The following is a 17,785-nucleotide window of genomic DNA, read 5'->3' on the forward strand; positions in this document are numbered from 1 at the left end:
AAAAGTCCACTATGCTATACATTTAATAGATCATATAGGCTAAGAAGATTCTACACTAGGTTCATTACATGGGGTCAACTGCAATTAGTAAATCCACGTCAGCCTAGCAAATATTTTCTTTGCCGACATAAGTGAGCCAAGATTTGTCAGTAGAGAATTTGCGCACTGCCCATGGGCATGGAGATTAAGTCTTTAAATATTTAGGTACCTAATTTATAAATAATATTTGCACTTTAAATGTGAATGAGTACAAATTGAGATCTAATAATTTTGTTGGGTCTGCTTCTTGCACATAAGCAGTGCTGTTTTACTTGACTGTTTGGCTTGTAGATATTACTGTGTATATGCAAAATCTATTCCATGTAAATTAAAAAAAAAGATAGATCATTTCTCTCTACTGAATACACATTGCTGTGTTCAGTGACTTAAAAGTCAACATAGCCTCCATTTATAACAAGTAGTATCAATTCTGATTTACATTTACTTACTACAGCAACTTCTAACATTCAAATCTACTTGTACAGTTATAGTTTACTTACCAGATAAAAAAGAATATAATCAAGAATAGGGCCAAAAGCCCTAGATAAAGAACACGGTGACCATTCTTAAGTGCCATTCGAATGAGCTGTTTCTGCTTCTGAAGAGTTTTTCAGTTTGTTGGAGAATAAATAGCTAGCTGACTATTGGCTGAATGATTGGGGCAGTGATATTTGTAGGCAGGACAGTGTCATTTTCCTGTAATTCCCCTATTGGGATGAAATGGAACTGAAATGAAATGAAATGAAACTGAAAGTTCCCAGACCCGGGAGAGTACAGCTACAAACATTGTCTTTTCTTTACATATGTAGTTTTCCCAACTCAAGAGACCATTTATTAAATATATACAGCATTTAAAATTAGGCAAATAGAATGCTGTGTGCCTTGTATATAATATTGATATGCTTAAGAGACCTGTTCATAGTTCACATAGTGACTAATGGAAATTTCTCTTTCTCTTGTCTGACTTGAGTAAATAAGGCTGTTTGCTATGAAAAACTACTTTGCAATTACATTAACCACTTGCTTACTGGGCACTTAAACCATACAACACTGTACCCAAATGAAATTATCATTTTTTTTTCACACAAATAGAGCTTTCTTTTGGTGGTATTTAATCACAGCTGGGGTTTTTATTTTTTCTAAACAAACAAAAAAAATAGAAAATTCTGGAAAAAAAAAAATCATGTTTCATAGTTTGTTATAAAATTTTGCAAACAGGTAATTTTTCTCCTTCATTGATATGCACTGATGAGGCTGTGCTGGTGGTCACTGATAGGCTGCGCTGGTGGTCACTGATAGGCTGCGCTGGTGGTCACTGATAGGCTGCGCTGGTGGTCACTGATAGGCTGCGCTGGTGGTCACTGATAGGCTGCGCTGGTGGTCACTGATAGGCTGCGCTGGTGGTCACTGATAGGCTGCGCTGGTGGGCCCTGATAGGCACAGATAGGGTGGTACTGATGTGCACAGATAGGGTGGTACTGATGTGCACAGATAAGGTGGCACTGATGGCCACTTATGGCACTGATGGGCACTGATATGTGTTACTGATAGGTACCACTGATAGGTGGCACTGATGGGCACTGGTAGGTGGCACTGATGGGCACTGGTAGGTGACACTGATGGGCAGCACTGTTGATGAGGCACTGATGGGTGGCGCTGGTGGGCACTGGTGGGCACTGGTAGGCGGCACTGTTGTGCACTGGTAGGTGGCATTGACAGGTGGCACAGGTGGGTACAGATGAGCTGGCGGCAGCTCTCCTTGATTGGGACCGATGTCCCTCTGACAGCCACCGGTGAACGGCTTTTTCAGTGCGAGGAGAAAAAATAGCCGATTACCAGCTCTGTTTACATCACATGATCAGCTGTCATTGGCTGACAGCTGATCACGTGGTAAGGGGTCGGGATCGCTGATCAGAGTGCTCCACGTGCGCCCAGCAGGGGGTGCGCAGGCCGCTCGAGCACAGGAGGACGTCCATTGACACCCTCCTTAGCAAAGTATGTCCGCGCTGTAGCTGTCATCCAGCTGTAGCACGGATCTGAAGAAGTTAAAGAATATGTAGGATTAAGAATAAGTCCCAGGCCCCTCTTTGCAGGCGGTAATGGACATAATCACTGAATTTGGCACTTATTCAGGCTTGACTATTAACTGGACCAAGTCAGCATGGATGGAGATCTTGACCTCCAGTTATCATCTTTCTGCCCAGTGCCTATAGTGGGGCAGCTCAGATATTTGGGGATCATCGTCTCGGCTGAGATTGTGGACTATTCCCGTTTGAACATTTTTCCCCTGCTGTCACGGTTTAGGAATAAGGTGAAATTGTGGTCTAAACTGCTGCTGTCAGTGGCGGGTAGAGCTAATTTAGCAAAAATTATCTTGGTGTCCCAGCTGCTCTATTTCCTCCGTAATACACCTGTGGTTAGACCCCTAAAATATTTTGAGTGGTAAATTCCATATTTCACTCGCTACTTTGGAAATCGGGCCCTGCTAGAGTCAGAAAAAAGCAACTCCAGAGGTCCAAGGATGATGGGGGCCTAGCTTTCCCGAACCCTTGGCTGTACTACCTGGCAGCCCAGCTGCAGCAGCTGCTGAACGGCATGAATGGTGTATTGGCTGAGGGGGAAACGCACACCGATTCCACATTAGCTGTGCCGTTACACTGTGTAGAGGCTCAGACTCTCCCGGAAGCCCATTAAGTCCCAGCTCTTCTTAAAGAATAAGTCCAAAATGTCATATTCCAAATATGTGGCTACTGTACCATGAACTTGTATTGAAAAGCATCCTGTTCTCTTTGTATTGCTTCATTTGTGTGACATCCCTGGTGTTTCTGACAGTCCCTCTGCTTTCATATCAAAAACTGACCACAGTAGGCAGAGAGCACAGCGTCATAAGTTTTCTAGCTGTGCTGACAACTCGTCCTGCTCTCCTCCAATGATTAAGACTTGCCCTGACATGAAACCCCCACCCATTATGTGATCACTTATAAAAATGGGGAAAAAAAGGTATTTATAGTGAAATAAATATACCCAGAAAATGAAAGGCAAATCATGTGTGCGTATTATATGCCAATATTGTACTTGGCTGCCTCAGAGGGGAAGAGGGGGCGAGCGCTGCCGCATTACACAAAGCCGGTATCTCCTGTGTACTCAGCGCTCACAGTCACACACAGTCCTACCTCCTGGACTGGCTCTTAGGATAGATGTCATATGTCCCGGCATTGGACCAATGTTCTGTCTATCATAAGAGTCGGCCAAGGAGGCAGGACTGTGTGTGACCACTGTGTAATCCAGGACAGATCAGGCTGGAATGATGGGCAATGACGAGGCTGCATATGGGCACAGATAAGGCTGCAATGATGGGCAATGATGAGGCTGCATAATGGGCATAGATCAGGCAGCAATGGTGAGGCAGCATATGGGCACAGATCAGGCTGCAATGATGGGCAATGGTGAGGCTGCATTGGTGGGCACCGGTGAGGCTGCAGATAGGCACTGATAAGGCTGAATTGATGGGCACTGACCCTTATTTTGTTTCAAAGTTCTGTATTTAAAATGTACGTTTTTTTTTTTTTTTCCTGAAACTTCCCTCATAAAATTAAGGTGCGTGTTATACGGCGATAAATACGATATATATATATATATATATATATATATATATATATATATATATATATATATATATATATATATATATATATATATATATAAACAAACACACACTATATTACCAAAAGTATTGGGATGCCTGCCTTTACATGAACTTTAATGGCATCCCAGGCTAATGCCCTGTACACACGGTCGGACTTTGTTCGGACATTCCGACAACAAAATCCTAGGATTTTTTCCCGACGGATGTTGGCTCAAACTTGTCTTGCATACACACGGTCACACAAAGTTGTTGGAAAATCCGATCGTTCTAAACGCGGTGACGTAAAACACGTACGTCGGGACTATAAGCGGGGCAGTGGCCAATAGCTTTCATCTCTTTATTTATTCTGAGCATGCGTGGCACTTTGTCCGTCGGATTTGTGTACACACGATCGGAATTTCCGACAACGGATTTTGTTGTCGGAAAATTTTATATCCTGCTCTCAAACTTTGTATGTCGGAAAATCCGATGGAAAATGTGTGATCGAGCCTACACACTGTTGGAATTTCCGACAACAAGGTCCTATCACACATTTTCCATCGGAAAATCCGACCGTGTGTACGGGGCATTAGTCTGTAGGACTATTGAGTTGGTCCATCCTTTGCAGCTGTAACAGCTTTAACTCTTCCGAGAAAGCTGTCCGTAAGGTTTAGGAGTGTGTCTATGGGAATGTTTTACCATTCTTCCAGAAGCGCATTTGTGATGTCAGGTGCTGACGTTGGACAAGAAGGCCTGGCTTCACGGTCTCTGCTCTAATTCATCCCAAAGGTATTCTGTTGGGTTGAGGTCAGAAGGTGCAGATCAGTCAAGTTCCTCCACCCTAAATTCAGTCATCCATGTCTTTATGGGCCTTGCTTTGTGCACTGGTGCGCAGTCATGTTAGAACAGGAAGGGACAATCCCCAAACTGTTCCCACAAAGTTGGGAGCATGAAACTGTCCAAAATGTCTTGGTATGCTGACGCCTTAAGAATTCCCTTCACTAGAACTAAGGGGCCTGAAAAACAACCCCAAAACATAACCCCCCCTCCACCAAATTATTTGGACCAGTGCACAAAGCAAAGTCCATAAAGACATGGATGAGCTAATTTGGGGTGGAGGAGCTTAACTGACTTGCACAGAGTCCTGACCTCAACCCGATAGAACACCTTTGGGATGAATTTAGAGTGGAGACTACGAGCCAGGCCGCCTTGTCCACATCAGTGCCTGACCTCACAAATGCGCCTTCCCAGAAGAGTTGAAGCTGTTATAGCTTCAAAGGGTGGGCCAACTCAATATTGAACCCTAAGGACTAAGACTGGGAAGGCCATTAAAGTTCATGTTTGTAAAGGCAGGCATCCCAATATTTTTGATAATATAGTTTATATGCGCATGCACACACATTTTGCTTTTCATTTCTATTTTAACCACTTGCGGCCCAGCCACAATACATTTACTGCGGCAGGGCGGCACAGGCAGGCAGGATCACACATGTACTACCTCTTCTGGGTTAGGGGCAACGCTATAGAAGTACCTGAAATAATAAATAATACATTTGTACTGTCCTGGCATTTCAAGAACCTCAACAAACGATTTTATAACAGAAAGTCACATTTTATTTTTATTTTTTTCATTTTACTTTTTTTAGCAAAAAAAACCCAGTGGTGATTGTGGTGGTGATCAAATACTACCTAATGACAGCTCTATTTGTGTGAAAACAATTATATCAATTTCATTTGCGTACAGTGTTGCATGACTGCGCACTTGCCAGTTAAAGTGACAGTGCTGATTAGCAAAAATTGGCCTTGTCATAAAGGGGGTAAAGTGGGCAAATTAATTGGGTAGTTTTACAAGGTGAGGATTTACATATACCTGTACTTTAAAGCTGAAAAAAAACAGGGAGTTAAATACAGATGCTACAGAGAGAGCAGGATGATGGAAAGTCAGTGTACTGACAGGAACAAAGGAACAGGCAGGATCAACCAAGTACTGTACTATATGGAAGGGGATAAATAACATTGCAAAAAATTATTAGCACAAAAATAATGAAAGAAGGAAGGATCAATCGATCCAAGGAGGAATTTGGTCAAAGGAAGGATCAGTCTGTCAATCACAAGAGGGATCAAAGTAAGGAAGGATCGGCCAGTTGTTGACAGGAAGGATTGGTCGATCGACTGCAGGAAGATTTGGTTGATCGATCACAGGAAGGATCAGCTGATCTATCCCAAGTAACCATTGGCCGATCGAAAAAAGGATCTAAGGAACGGTTGATGAAAGGGAAGGATCAAGCATTCTCAGGAAGTATCAATGAATGATGTAACTTCCTTACATCTGCATGGGAGTTGCATTGTCTCAGCACATACAGTGCAGCCGGAAAGTATTCAGTGCTTCACTTTTTCCACATTTTTTTATGCTACAGCCTTATTCCAAAATTGAATAAATTCATTATTTTCCTCAACATTCTACAAACAATAACCCAAAATGACAACGTGAAAGAAGTTTGTTTGAAATCTTTGCAAATTTATTAAAAATAAAAAATGAAAAAAATCACATGTAGATACGTTTTCACAGCCTTTGCAATGACACTCAAAATTGAGCTCAGGTGCATCCTGTTTCCACTGATCATCCTTGAGATGTTTCTGCAACTTGATCGGAGTCCACCTGTGGTAAATTCAGTTGTTTGGACATGATTTGGAAAGGTACACACCTGTCTATATAAGGTCTCACAGTTAACAGTGCATGTCACAGCACAAACCAAGCCATGAAGTCCAAGGAATTGTCTGTAGACCTCCGAGACAGGATTGTATCGAGGAACAGATCTGTTTAAGGGTACAGAAAGAATTCTACAGCAGTAAAGGTCCCAATGAGCACAGTGGCCTCCATCATCCGTAAATGGAAGAAGTTTGGAACCACCCGGACTCTTCCTAGAGCTGGCCGCCTGGCCAAACTGAGCGATGGGGGAGAAGGGAGGTGACCAAGAACCCGGTGGTCACTCTGACAAAGCTCCAGCGTTTCTCTGTGGAGAGAGGAGAACCTTCCAGAAGAACAACCATCTCTGCAGCACTCCACCAATCAGTCCTGTATGGTAGAGTGACCAGACAGAAGCCACTCCTCAGTAAAAGGCACATGACAGCCTGCCTGGAGTTTGCCAAAAGGCACCTGAATGGTCTGGTCTGAGGAAACGAAGATTGATCTCTTTGAATGGCTCATGACTGGAGAAAACCTCATCACATGGTCGATACCATCCCTACAGTGAAGCATGGTGGTGGCAGCATCATGCTGTGGGGATGTTTTTCAGCGGCAGGAACTGGGAGACTAGTCAGGATCAAGGGAAAGATGAATGCAGCAATGTATGGAGACATCCTTAATGAAAACCTGCTCTAGAGCGCTCTGAACCTCAGACTGGGGCGAAGGTTCATCTTCCAACAGGACAACAACCCCAAGAACACAGCCAAGATAACAAAGGAGTGGCTACAGGACAACTCTGTGAATGTCCTTGAGTGGCCCAGCCAGAACCCAGACTTGAACCCAATTGAACATCTCTGAAGACAACGTAAAATGGCTGTGCACTGACGCTCCTCATCCAACCTGATGGAGCTTGAGAGGTCCTGCAAAGAAGAATGTGAGAAACTGCCCAAAAATAGGTGTGCCAAGCTTGTAGCATCATACTCAAAAAGATTTGAGGCCATAATTGGTGCCAAAGGGGCTTCGACAAAGTATTGAGCAAAGGCTGTGAATACTTATGTACATGTGATTTTTTTTTTTTTTTTTTTGTTTTTAATAAATTTGAAAAGATTTCAAACAAACTTCTTTCACATTGTCATGGGGTATTGTTTGCAGAATTTTGAGGAAAATTGTGAATTTAATCCATTTTGGAATAAGGCTGTAACATAACAAAATGTGGGAAAAGTTAAGCACTGTAAAAACTTTCCGGATACACTGTAGTAGAGCAGAGACTGTACACTGAGCTCCACATGTACAGCTCTGTGTACACAAACAGAAAAAGGGTTAACAATTAGGTAGGAGCATCTATGATGGAAGAGGCTTAAGCAGTCCATAAATGAGTCGGGTTGAACAAAAAAAAACTGACTTGATTACCCCATTCATATACTCGAGATGGATGGGGGAATCCTCCCCGCTGAGCTATTGTATTCAGACAGTGAGGAGACTCCCTCTCAATCAGAACACACTGATCGAGTGGGGAAAATTTGATACAATATTGATGTAGGTGATGTAGATTGACTTCTGTACAGCCAGGGTGCCCATACATGGATCAAAATTCAGCTGGTTCTGCAAGATTTTGATTCCCGTATGGCCATCTTTACAGTCTCTTCTGTAGTAGAAAAAGAAAATCTGCTTGTAAACTCTTTTTGCAAATAAGGCTTTACTTTTCCTTGAAAGAGTACACTGGTGACCTCACCTGTCCTCAGCCTGCTGACTGTTAGCTTGTTCCATATCAGCATATTTGCATGCACCCCGCCTGATTGGCTGCCTCTATCTCTACATTTCTATCTATAGCCTTTACATTTTTTTGAATAGACTTAAAAAAGGTAGATACTTTTGTAAGAAAAAAAAAAAAAACGGTATTGCTGTTTGTGGCCCCTTTTGGCTGGATTTTACCTCATTACCTGTTTCTGGGACAGCTGGATGGAAAAATGAGGGGAGCGGCCATCCCCAAGTCACAGACAGTAATAATAACTTGACAAGAGCACCACTGCTTGCTGACTGAAACCAAGATGACCTTCCTCCCTGCATGACATCAGTGATGCCGATCCAGATGGGTTGTTCTATTGATTAGCCACCTATAATATGGTGGTTCACAGCATGGAATGTTCCACTGGGGACAGTGCACACCATAGATTGACAAATGGAGCTGCGTTCTTTCAACTTATGGGAGTGACTATAGCACCAGCATTTTGGTCTAAAGTGGATGGCTGGCTATGCTTCATGCCAATCCTCTACAATGATGGTCAATGGTACAGACTGTGGTCATGAAGGCTGGTTCACAGCATTACTACTAAAACCCATGTATGCATTACAGAGAGGCTTGGGGTGATTCCCCAACCTTGGAGATATGAGGCTCCTCTTTTTTATTTCAGGTGCCTTTTTCTTGTCAAGAAGAGCCATTGTTTTCCAACCAGCTGATCTCTCCTAACTCTAACCATAGTTAGATTGGTACTAACCATACCAATCAAGCGTATAAGGCCCCTCAACCACTTTAAGTCATTTAGTCTATTGCCGAACACTTATGTCTAAGAAAGCCAACAAAAGCTGCTACTGGTCAGCTGTGGGGGTTGTACCCAGTTTTTCAATTTCATGTAATAAAGTTAAAATCTTTTTTAGATTCAGTGTTAAAAAATATTCTGCAATATCCTGGCACAGAGTGTCATTGAAAGTTCAGCTACAGGTACTGAAAGTTCAGATACAGGTTCTGATAATAACCTCTCAGAATGGAGAAGTAGGAACTATCATTGCCGAGTCAATTGGACGGTCAGAGGTCACATGAATTCTGAAGTTTCTGGCCCATCAACTGTCTGATAATACACACTGCCTCCCAATTTTACTATGATCTCTGAGTGGGGTCAGACACAGAATGGGCGTATGATGTCCCCAACTCTCTAGCTGTGTCCAGTTTAGACAAAGTAAGCAAAGCTAAATGATGTGAAAGTATAAATCCTTTTTATATGCAAGCCTGTGCAGTTGTAATAATTAAAGCTTAAATATATTGTTCTCTTTGTTGCAAATGCAAACAATGCAAATGTTTTTTTGTTCTATTTTTATTCAGAATATGAAGATGGTGATTTGTCCAGCTGGGTGAACAGAGAGAGATTTGAAGGGTATCTTCATGTTGATGGATTTACATTGTACGAGCTTGGAGACACAGGTATGATATGTGCTGTGGTTTCTTAATGCAACCCTGTCATTAAAAATAAAAACCACAAGCCCCTCGGCCTTTTAAAGAAGAGAGGGAATACTAACCTTTCCTGCTGCCTGTGTTGCCAACATATCACTCTTTTCAGTAGAAATCCTCCCCTGAAAGTCCACTGAAAAACCAATACTTTCAGCAATCAGCCTTTCTCAACCTTTTTCACCACAAATGAACCCTTGAAATAACTTTCCAGTCTTAGGGAACCCCTGCTAAAAATGACTATATCTAAAACTCATGATACATTAGTGTGATGGTCAATGGGAAGAATGCTCCTTACACTTGTAGTCATTGGGAACAATTACCCCCCTTATAGATAGCTAAAAAGATCAAAGGTGTCAGTGGGAACTTATCTGAGAGGCAAAAATTGCTCAAGGAACCCCTAGCAACCTCCTGGAGGAACCCTAGTTGAGAAACCCTGGTCTATATCCTTGGTCCTCCCAGTGCTCAGCTGTTCCTACCTCAGACCTCTTCATCATTATTGTATCCTGTAATGATGAGGAAATTGGCAAGAAAAACAATTGAATGCTGCAGGGGACCAAGGATGTTTAGAGTCTTAGGAGTGTTGGTTTCCCAATGGACTTTAGATTAGAGGAGGATTTTTATTGAACAGAGTGACCTTTTGTTGGTTCAGGAAATAGGAAAAGGTAAGTATTGCCACTCTTCTTTTTCAGGTAGAGGTGTTGGCCATTTGTATTTTTAATGACAAGGTTCCCTTTGGGGATAGTTTCACTCCTTATTAATCAGTCATGTTTGCTCCAAACGGCAAAGCAACTTTTGTGTGTACATAGCGTTTTATCGGAAAGGGAAATACTGCACAAAGTGTCTGCACAAGCAGGAATTCTGTTGAGATAGGAAGGAAATAGCATGTGTCAATGCCATTAATAATTTAGTAATAAAGCATTAGTGGCAGTTACACTCAGCTCCCTGCTCGCTTGCATCTTCTGAGCTGTATATAATAATATAACTACCTTTTTTTCAGAAATCATAATTAAAGGGTAACTCTGCTTTTGTGGGGGGAAAAGAGGCAAATAATAAAAAAATATATATTATAGCATGTACAATTGCTACACAAGTCATATTGTATTTGAATGTTATTAAAAATGACCCTTAATTTTCAATCTGCAGCTCTTTAATTCTCTGTAAAATGCAATATGGCTACCTGGAGGCATTCTGTACACAGATGGTGTACAGGACGCCCCCCAGAAATGTCATTTCTTTCTTGTGTGATTGGCTCACTGAATTTTCTAGAAATCTGCACTAAGACACAAGTCAGATTTGGGGCAAACCCTGCAGCAAAAAAATAATTTTTGGTGCAATATTCCTAAAGGGAAATCATATCTAAAGGTATGCAGACCCTGCCACTTTCCTAATTAGAGGCTTGCAAGTGCAGCAGCTGATTGATAGTTATAAGATTGTAAGCTCCAACGAGCAGGGCCCTCTGATTCCTCCTGTATTAAATTTTATTGTAACTGTACTGTCTGCCCTAATGTTGTAAAGCACTGCGCAAACTGTTGCCGCCATATAAATCCTGTATAATAATATCAGCACTCCCATTACATTCACTTTGCGCATGAAAAGACTTTTCACAGACAAACCCCCTATTGTTTCAAAATACAAAACCATAGGAATCTACAACATAGGTCAAAATCTTTGCAATGTACATTGATCAGAGGGAATTTTTTTTTTTTTCTTCTTCCATCTACAGATAAAATGGGACAAATATGACAAATGCATTAATGTGCATTAATAGTTATGCTATTTGTTATGCAATTGCTTTACAGGCTGATTTTTTGTGTTTTTTTTTGCATTAAAATAACAAACATGTAATTTCCTGCACTCTGCAATGGTTTTGCACAGAGCAGCCCCGGTCGTCCTCCTTCTAGGGACCCCCACCAGCGCTCCTGGCTCCTCCTCTTCAACGAGTGCCCCCACAGGAAGCCGCTTCCTATGGGGGCATTTGTGCAGGCTCGCTCCTGAGCTACCTTGTCTGAGTCCATTGACACAGACAGTGCGGCTCTGCCCCGCTCCCTCGTCACAGAATTTGATTGACAGCCGAATGTCCAGTGAGGAGGGTGAGAGCAGCGAGAGCTGCTGCTCTTGTGCACAATACAGGATCGGGCTCAGGTAAGTTTACGTGGGGGCTGGGGGGACACATGCAGCACAGAAGGTTTGTTTACCTTAATGCATATAATGCATTAAAGGAGAGGAATAGGCAAAGCTTGTTTGGCTGTACTTCTCCTATGGATCACAGGAGTGAAATTCGTTTTGCACGCCTGTGACCTGTTTTCAGCAGAGAGCGGGCTGAAGTCCACTCTCTGCTGACATCACAGAAATTGGTCCAGGCACTGCATCATCCTTACAATGGGAGTCGGGATCCACCAGGTGCCTGGACTGACACCCGGCTCAGCCTCTCGGCGAGCTTCTGGGAGTTTGAGACGGCTGTTCCACCCCCCTCCACAGCTCAGCGCTCCAATGAGCGTGGAGAGAGAAAAGCAGAGAGCTGTGACTGACAGTCTACAGCAGGAGTAGGCAACTTCGGCATTCCAGCTGTGGTGAAACTACAAATCCCATCATGCCTCTGCCTCTAGGAGTTATGCCTGTGATTGTCAGGGTCTTGCAACTTCTCATTGGACTTGTAGTTTCAAAACAGCTGGAGGGCTGAGGTTGCCAAACCCCTGGTCTACAGCTCTCTGCTCATGGAGCTCTGAAAACCAGGCGATCGGTGGTGTTCGATTGCTCGGTTCTCAGTGTAGAGGTGTCGGGGGACAGATGCAGCATCAGACCGATGCTGCATCCATCTAGGTAAATATGGGGGGGGGGGGGGGGGTGGAATCGTTTACTTCTCTTTTAAGGTAAAAAAAAACCTAAGGCTTTAGAACCACTTTAAAGCATGCAGGTAAATATCAGTTGCCACAACATATTTCCACTCATCAGCTGAACTGTGGCAGTTAAAGTAGTTAACTCACCCCCAGAATGCCAGGGCAGATGAAGCCCACAGTGCATGCTAAGGCTGATGTCACACAAGCGTTTTTGGTGATAAATTGCCAACATCAGGATCACTATGAGTTTCTGTGGTATCACTCAATTTCTAGCAGGGCCAGCAAGATGTTGCTCCTTTTCTTGTCTGTTGCTAGAGAAGAAGATTTGGCATTATTTGGGGCTAGAGAAGTATTGATTCCACAAAGGAAAATTGAAAAACCTTCTGCATCATTACCAGGGACAATGGGTGTTATTTACTAAAGGCAAATCCACTTTGCACTACAAGTACAAACTACAAGTGCAAAGTGCACTTGAAATTGCACTGAAAGTGCACTTGGAAGTGCAGTCGCTGTAAATCTGAGGGAGAAGATAAAAAACAGCATTTTAGCTTGCACATGATTGGATAATAAAATCAGCAGAGCTTCCCCTCATTTCAGATCTACCCCCCAGATTTACAGAGACTGCACTTCCAAGTGCACTTTGCACTTGTAGTGCAAAGTGGATTTGTCTTTTGTAAATAACCCCCAATGTGTTGCTAGTGGCAATGTTGCCCTTGTGTTATCAGCCTTAATGTTATTTAACTTTGAGGACTTAAGTAGGCTTCAGGGGAATGCTGGATGCTTCTCTGCATTGGAAGGGTGTTGAGAGAATCATGGTGCACGTGACTGTGATTAGCCCATGGATGTCATTCCTGTTGTAGAGTACACAATGAAATATATACTCTACTGTTGTGTTTTTTTTTTTTTTTTTTTTTTTTTCTTTTTTGTGAGCTCACTATTGATGCTATCCAGCAGTAAGGTCTCATGCACACTGGACATTTTGCAGCTGCTTCTAGGGGAGTCAGACGTTTTTTGTTTTTTTTTCTGCCGCTAAATCCCCTGCATATTAGCTTATCTGTTCATGCACACATACTGTAGGCTTTTAGCAGCGTTTAGTGGCAGGGGCTTGACGCTTGTAGTTGCTTTTTAACTGGGCGCGTTTAGCGCTTGAGAGTTATTCATTTCATTGGCCAGAAAAAATGATTATTCTGGCCAATAAAATAACGTCCAATCGCTTGACACCAGTAAACACGCACAAACGCGTTACACACTTTTACATGCGTCAAGCGTTTTTTTCTGCCAAAATGCAGCTGCTAGGAGGAAAGGCTTTTAGGAGAGTTTCCAAAACGCCCTGTGTGCATGAGGCCTAAAGGTATTTAAATAAGAAAAAAAATCTTAATCCTTCTAATTGTGTGTAACTACATGAAGCAATGGCATTGTTCATAATTTCCATTTATACTTTTAGGAAAACTTGTGGCTGTTGCAGTAATTGATGATAAAAACAATTCAGTTGAGCATACTCGGTAAGAATATTTTATATATTTTCGTCTAGGATGTCCCCTTTTTGTATTTCTTTTCTTGATAAGAACCATGGAATTGTATTATGGAGTAAGCAATGGTTCAATGAATGCAGCCAGGCAAGTTAGAATAACACATCCTCTTATTTCAGCTTAGTGACTCCAAGTTCTGAAGCCATGGAATCAGCTTGAGAGCCAGGGGCTTTGCATTTTCACAAGGTAGCCAGCAATCGCAGTGCAGGTTTGCTTTAGAAATTTAGTAGAATAATATAAAAGGAATTATTCACATAATCTGGACATTTAAAATAAACCCTGTGCTGCAGCTTTAGGCAATCACTGTGGAAACATGTATAATTTTTAGATTGCCTCCAACAAGAGAGCATTTACCAATATAGGGCTTTTGTATGGCCACTTACCTTTAAGTATATGCAAACCCAATCGCTAAAACCTTAGCTTCAAAGAAAAAGTTCACCTTTTGGAACATGTTACATGCTCCACCCAGCTACTGCCACCAATTCCACCGATGCCCCTGCTCTCTGACAGCGGGCGGGTCTTTACCCACGCGACAACGTCATTCATTCACAGTTTCCTGTGAGTGGACGAACTACAGCTACCATCAGCCATTGCGGCTTACGGCTTGCAGTTCTCAATGAACTGCGAGGGCACTGGTGAGCGCCTTCGTAGTTAATTGATTCTTTCTGCTCTCAAGAAACTGCCTGCCCATACGAGGGTTATCTTCAGAATCTGTGGAGGCAGCAGTCCTTTATGCGATTTCTTCCATTGTTTCCATTTTTTTCCATTTTCTCCACTTTTTTAATTTTCTGTTCCGTTGCGCCGATACACCACTCATATTTCATTACTTCTCTCTCAGCTGGCAGCTGCTTCAGGGGAGAGAAGGGACAGCCAACAATGGATGCCCCATAGTATTTTACCACCCAAGCATTGCGTTTATTGTCATTACTCTCTTTTCCCGCATGAAGCCTACCTCTGGGGAGATCATGTGACTGGACCCTTGAGCTCTCAGATAAGGTAAGTATATGCATCTTCCTTCTACGGGGTAGTTAGAGTTAGAAGAGGGGTGGGAGCAGTTATAAACATAGTTAGTTCTAGCATGGAATTCTACATTGAATCTGCTACTTTTTCTTAAAATACTTGGCAATCCTGCCATGAAGATCTTTTTACACGCCATTCCTGTAGGGTGACCTTGTCTACCAATTATTCTCCTGCATCGTCACCCTGTCACACAGGCTACCAATGGAGACTACAGGTTATTTTTCTGTTAGACTCTGTGTCTCATATATAGAACATAGCTGCGCTCTTATTGCATAGAAAGGAGGTGAAATTTACATCTGGCTTTGTATTTGTGGTTGTAAAGTTTTTTTTTTTTTTTTCCTTTCTGTATTCTATGTAGTAAGGTAAAAAAAGTTCTGCATGCACACCCCCATCCCCCCCCCGCAGCCCCTCCTAAATACTTACCCGAGCCTGATCTCGATTAAGCAATGTGCACAAGTCTGATGAGGGAGCAGGGCTTGGGAGCGAGCATGCACAAGTGCCTTCATAGCAAGCGGCTTGCTGTGGGGGCACTCGGTGGGGGGAGGAGCCAGAAGCATCGGCGGGGGTGCTCTGTGCAAAACCATTGCACAGAGCAGGTAAGAGAGGCTCTCGCTCGCTCCTCATTGGTTCAGATGCTGTCAGAGCCAGTGTCGAGGGAGTGGGGTTGAACCATGCTCTGAGTGTCTTATGGACACTCAAAGCAGGGCTCAGGAGCAAGCATGAATGAGTACCCCCATAGAAAGCAGCTAGCTATGGGGGCACTCGATGGGGGACCCAAGAAGAGGAGAGCTGGGGCTGCTCTGTGCAAAACCATTGCACAGAGCAGGTAAGTATTCCATGTTTGTTATTTTAATAAAATAAAAAATGAAGCTTTATCATCACTTTAAAGGTGTGAGACAATTCTTTGCCTCAAAAGCAACCCCATGTCATGCAGACTTAATTCTATGTTATGTAAATCTGCTTGTTTAGATACTGGAGTTAATACTGTACTTCTGAGCTGTTCTGAATGTAAGCCTTGATCTGCTGTTTCTCATGGACATCCACAAAACATACAGCCCCAGGGTTTGTTTTGTGACTAGCCAGAAGAAAGGGCAGACATGGTCACAGTGCTGGGGTCTTTGAGACCTGCAGAGATTACATCCTAGCAATCCAGAAGCACAGCGGTATAGCTATAGTAATCCCGGCATCTAAACAAACAGATTTGTAGGACGTAGCAGAAAGCTTTATTGCATTATACCTAGTAAGACTGTTGTGTCCAGAGTTGGGCTTTCAGTAGCACAATCGGCAAGAGTTCAACTCATAGCTAGTTATTCTTAGAACATTTTTAACTTAAAAAGAGGAAATAAAGACTTGTATATGAAAAATGTTGTTTGATGAAATATTGTAAGTTTGTTTTACAGTAGTGTTTTTTAACCTTTGCCAATGCGTTTATTCTCTGCTATTTTTTTTTAGCTGATCTTTTATTGTCATGTTAGTTTTAGGCTGGAGTCATACAAGCCCATCTCTGCGCATTGCTTTAATGCACCTTTTTATGTGCATTACCATGCATTGCGAGACAGCCCATTGAAATGAATAGGTTGCCTACGCACCAGAACAGACAATGTGAGTCGGAGTTGAGTTGTGTTAGGTTAGTGTATTGAAGTGCCATTGAAAATGAATGGTACTTCAGCTCACAAACATGTTCCCACGCACCGTACTGGAGAAGTGTGAATTGGTCCTCAATGCTTTATTGTTGATAACGGCTGGGTGAACTTGCACTACTACTTTTTTTCTTTTAGGTTAAAGTCTATTGTTCAAGAGGTAGCCACAAGCTATAGAGGTCTTTTTCATCGGTAAGTTGAGATATTATTTTAATGCAATTTAAAGTATATCTAAATCCAAACTTTTTTTTTTTTTCTTTATGCTTAAATAAAAGGTCTCCATAACCACAAAAACCCCTAATCCAAAGTATACATTTATTTATGAGAACAAAAGTGTCTCTCATAGGACTTTTCCATACACTAAATACAGTACATATCTCTGAAGTACAGTATATACTGTATGAACCCTTAAGTGGGGTACACACTATAAGAAAATCGGGCGAATGATCGTCCGATTTTCCTTTCGCAGCAAGTCAGAACCGAGGAAGGAAATAATATACAAACATTCTGCTTTTTTGTTGTTTATTGTTTCTGATCATGCGCAGTCTTGCTTTTCAAATTTTCTTGTACGAAAATGGTACACAATAAACAAAAACTGTCCGTTCTGTTCCTGTATGAGAAAAATTTTGGAGTTTGCCCCTTTGGAAATTTTCATTCGGAAGGTCGGAACCGGCTGTCGAAAGTTGTGTACACGCTATCAGAAAATCTTACAATCGTTTCTTGGACGAAAATGTTTGCCCGATTTTCGAAGATTTTACCCCCTTAATGACCAGTCCATTTTTTGCTATTCTGCACTGCGCTACTTTTCTTCATAAATGTTTGCCCAAATGTATTCTGCTACATGTTTTTGATAAAAAAAATCCCAATAAGTGTATATTGATTGGTTTGCGTGAAAGTTAGAGCACCTACAATCTATGATGTGTATATACTGGAATTTTTATTTTATTTTATATACTACTATTGGCGGCAATCAACAACTTATAATGGGAGGGTGATAGTGCAGCGGGCAATCTGACAGTAACTGATGCTGGGCAGAAACTAACTGCCACTGACCTCACCGGTGACACTAATACAGTGATCAGTGCTAAAAATATGCACGATCACTGTACTAATTATATTGGCTGGGAAGGGGTTAACATCTGTGGTGATCAAGGGATTAAATGTATGCCTAACTATGTGTTATGTG

The 17,785-nt window shown here is 42.2% G+C and overlaps 1 protein-coding gene across 1 annotated transcript in view; it reads left to right on the forward strand.

The window, feature by feature from the left end:
* The window catches only part of TMX3 (thioredoxin related transmembrane protein 3), a 105,278-nt gene that overhangs the window by 67,273 nt on the left and 20,220 nt on the right, over positions 1–17,785 (forward strand). The window contains exons 10-12 of the mRNA XM_073631273.1: positions 9,448–9,546; positions 13,855–13,912; positions 16,738–16,791. Of these exons, the coding sequence (XP_073487374.1) occupies positions 9,448–9,546; positions 13,855–13,912; positions 16,738–16,791 (211 nt within the window). The remainder of the gene's footprint in view (positions 1–9,447; positions 9,547–13,854; positions 13,913–16,737; positions 16,792–17,785) is intronic.

This window comes from Aquarana catesbeiana, linkage group LG05 (genome assembly GCF_042186555.1).
Source record: "Aquarana catesbeiana isolate 2022-GZ linkage group LG05, ASM4218655v1, whole genome shotgun sequence".
Taxonomy (NCBI): domain Eukaryota; kingdom Metazoa; phylum Chordata; class Amphibia; order Anura; family Ranidae; genus Aquarana; species Aquarana catesbeiana.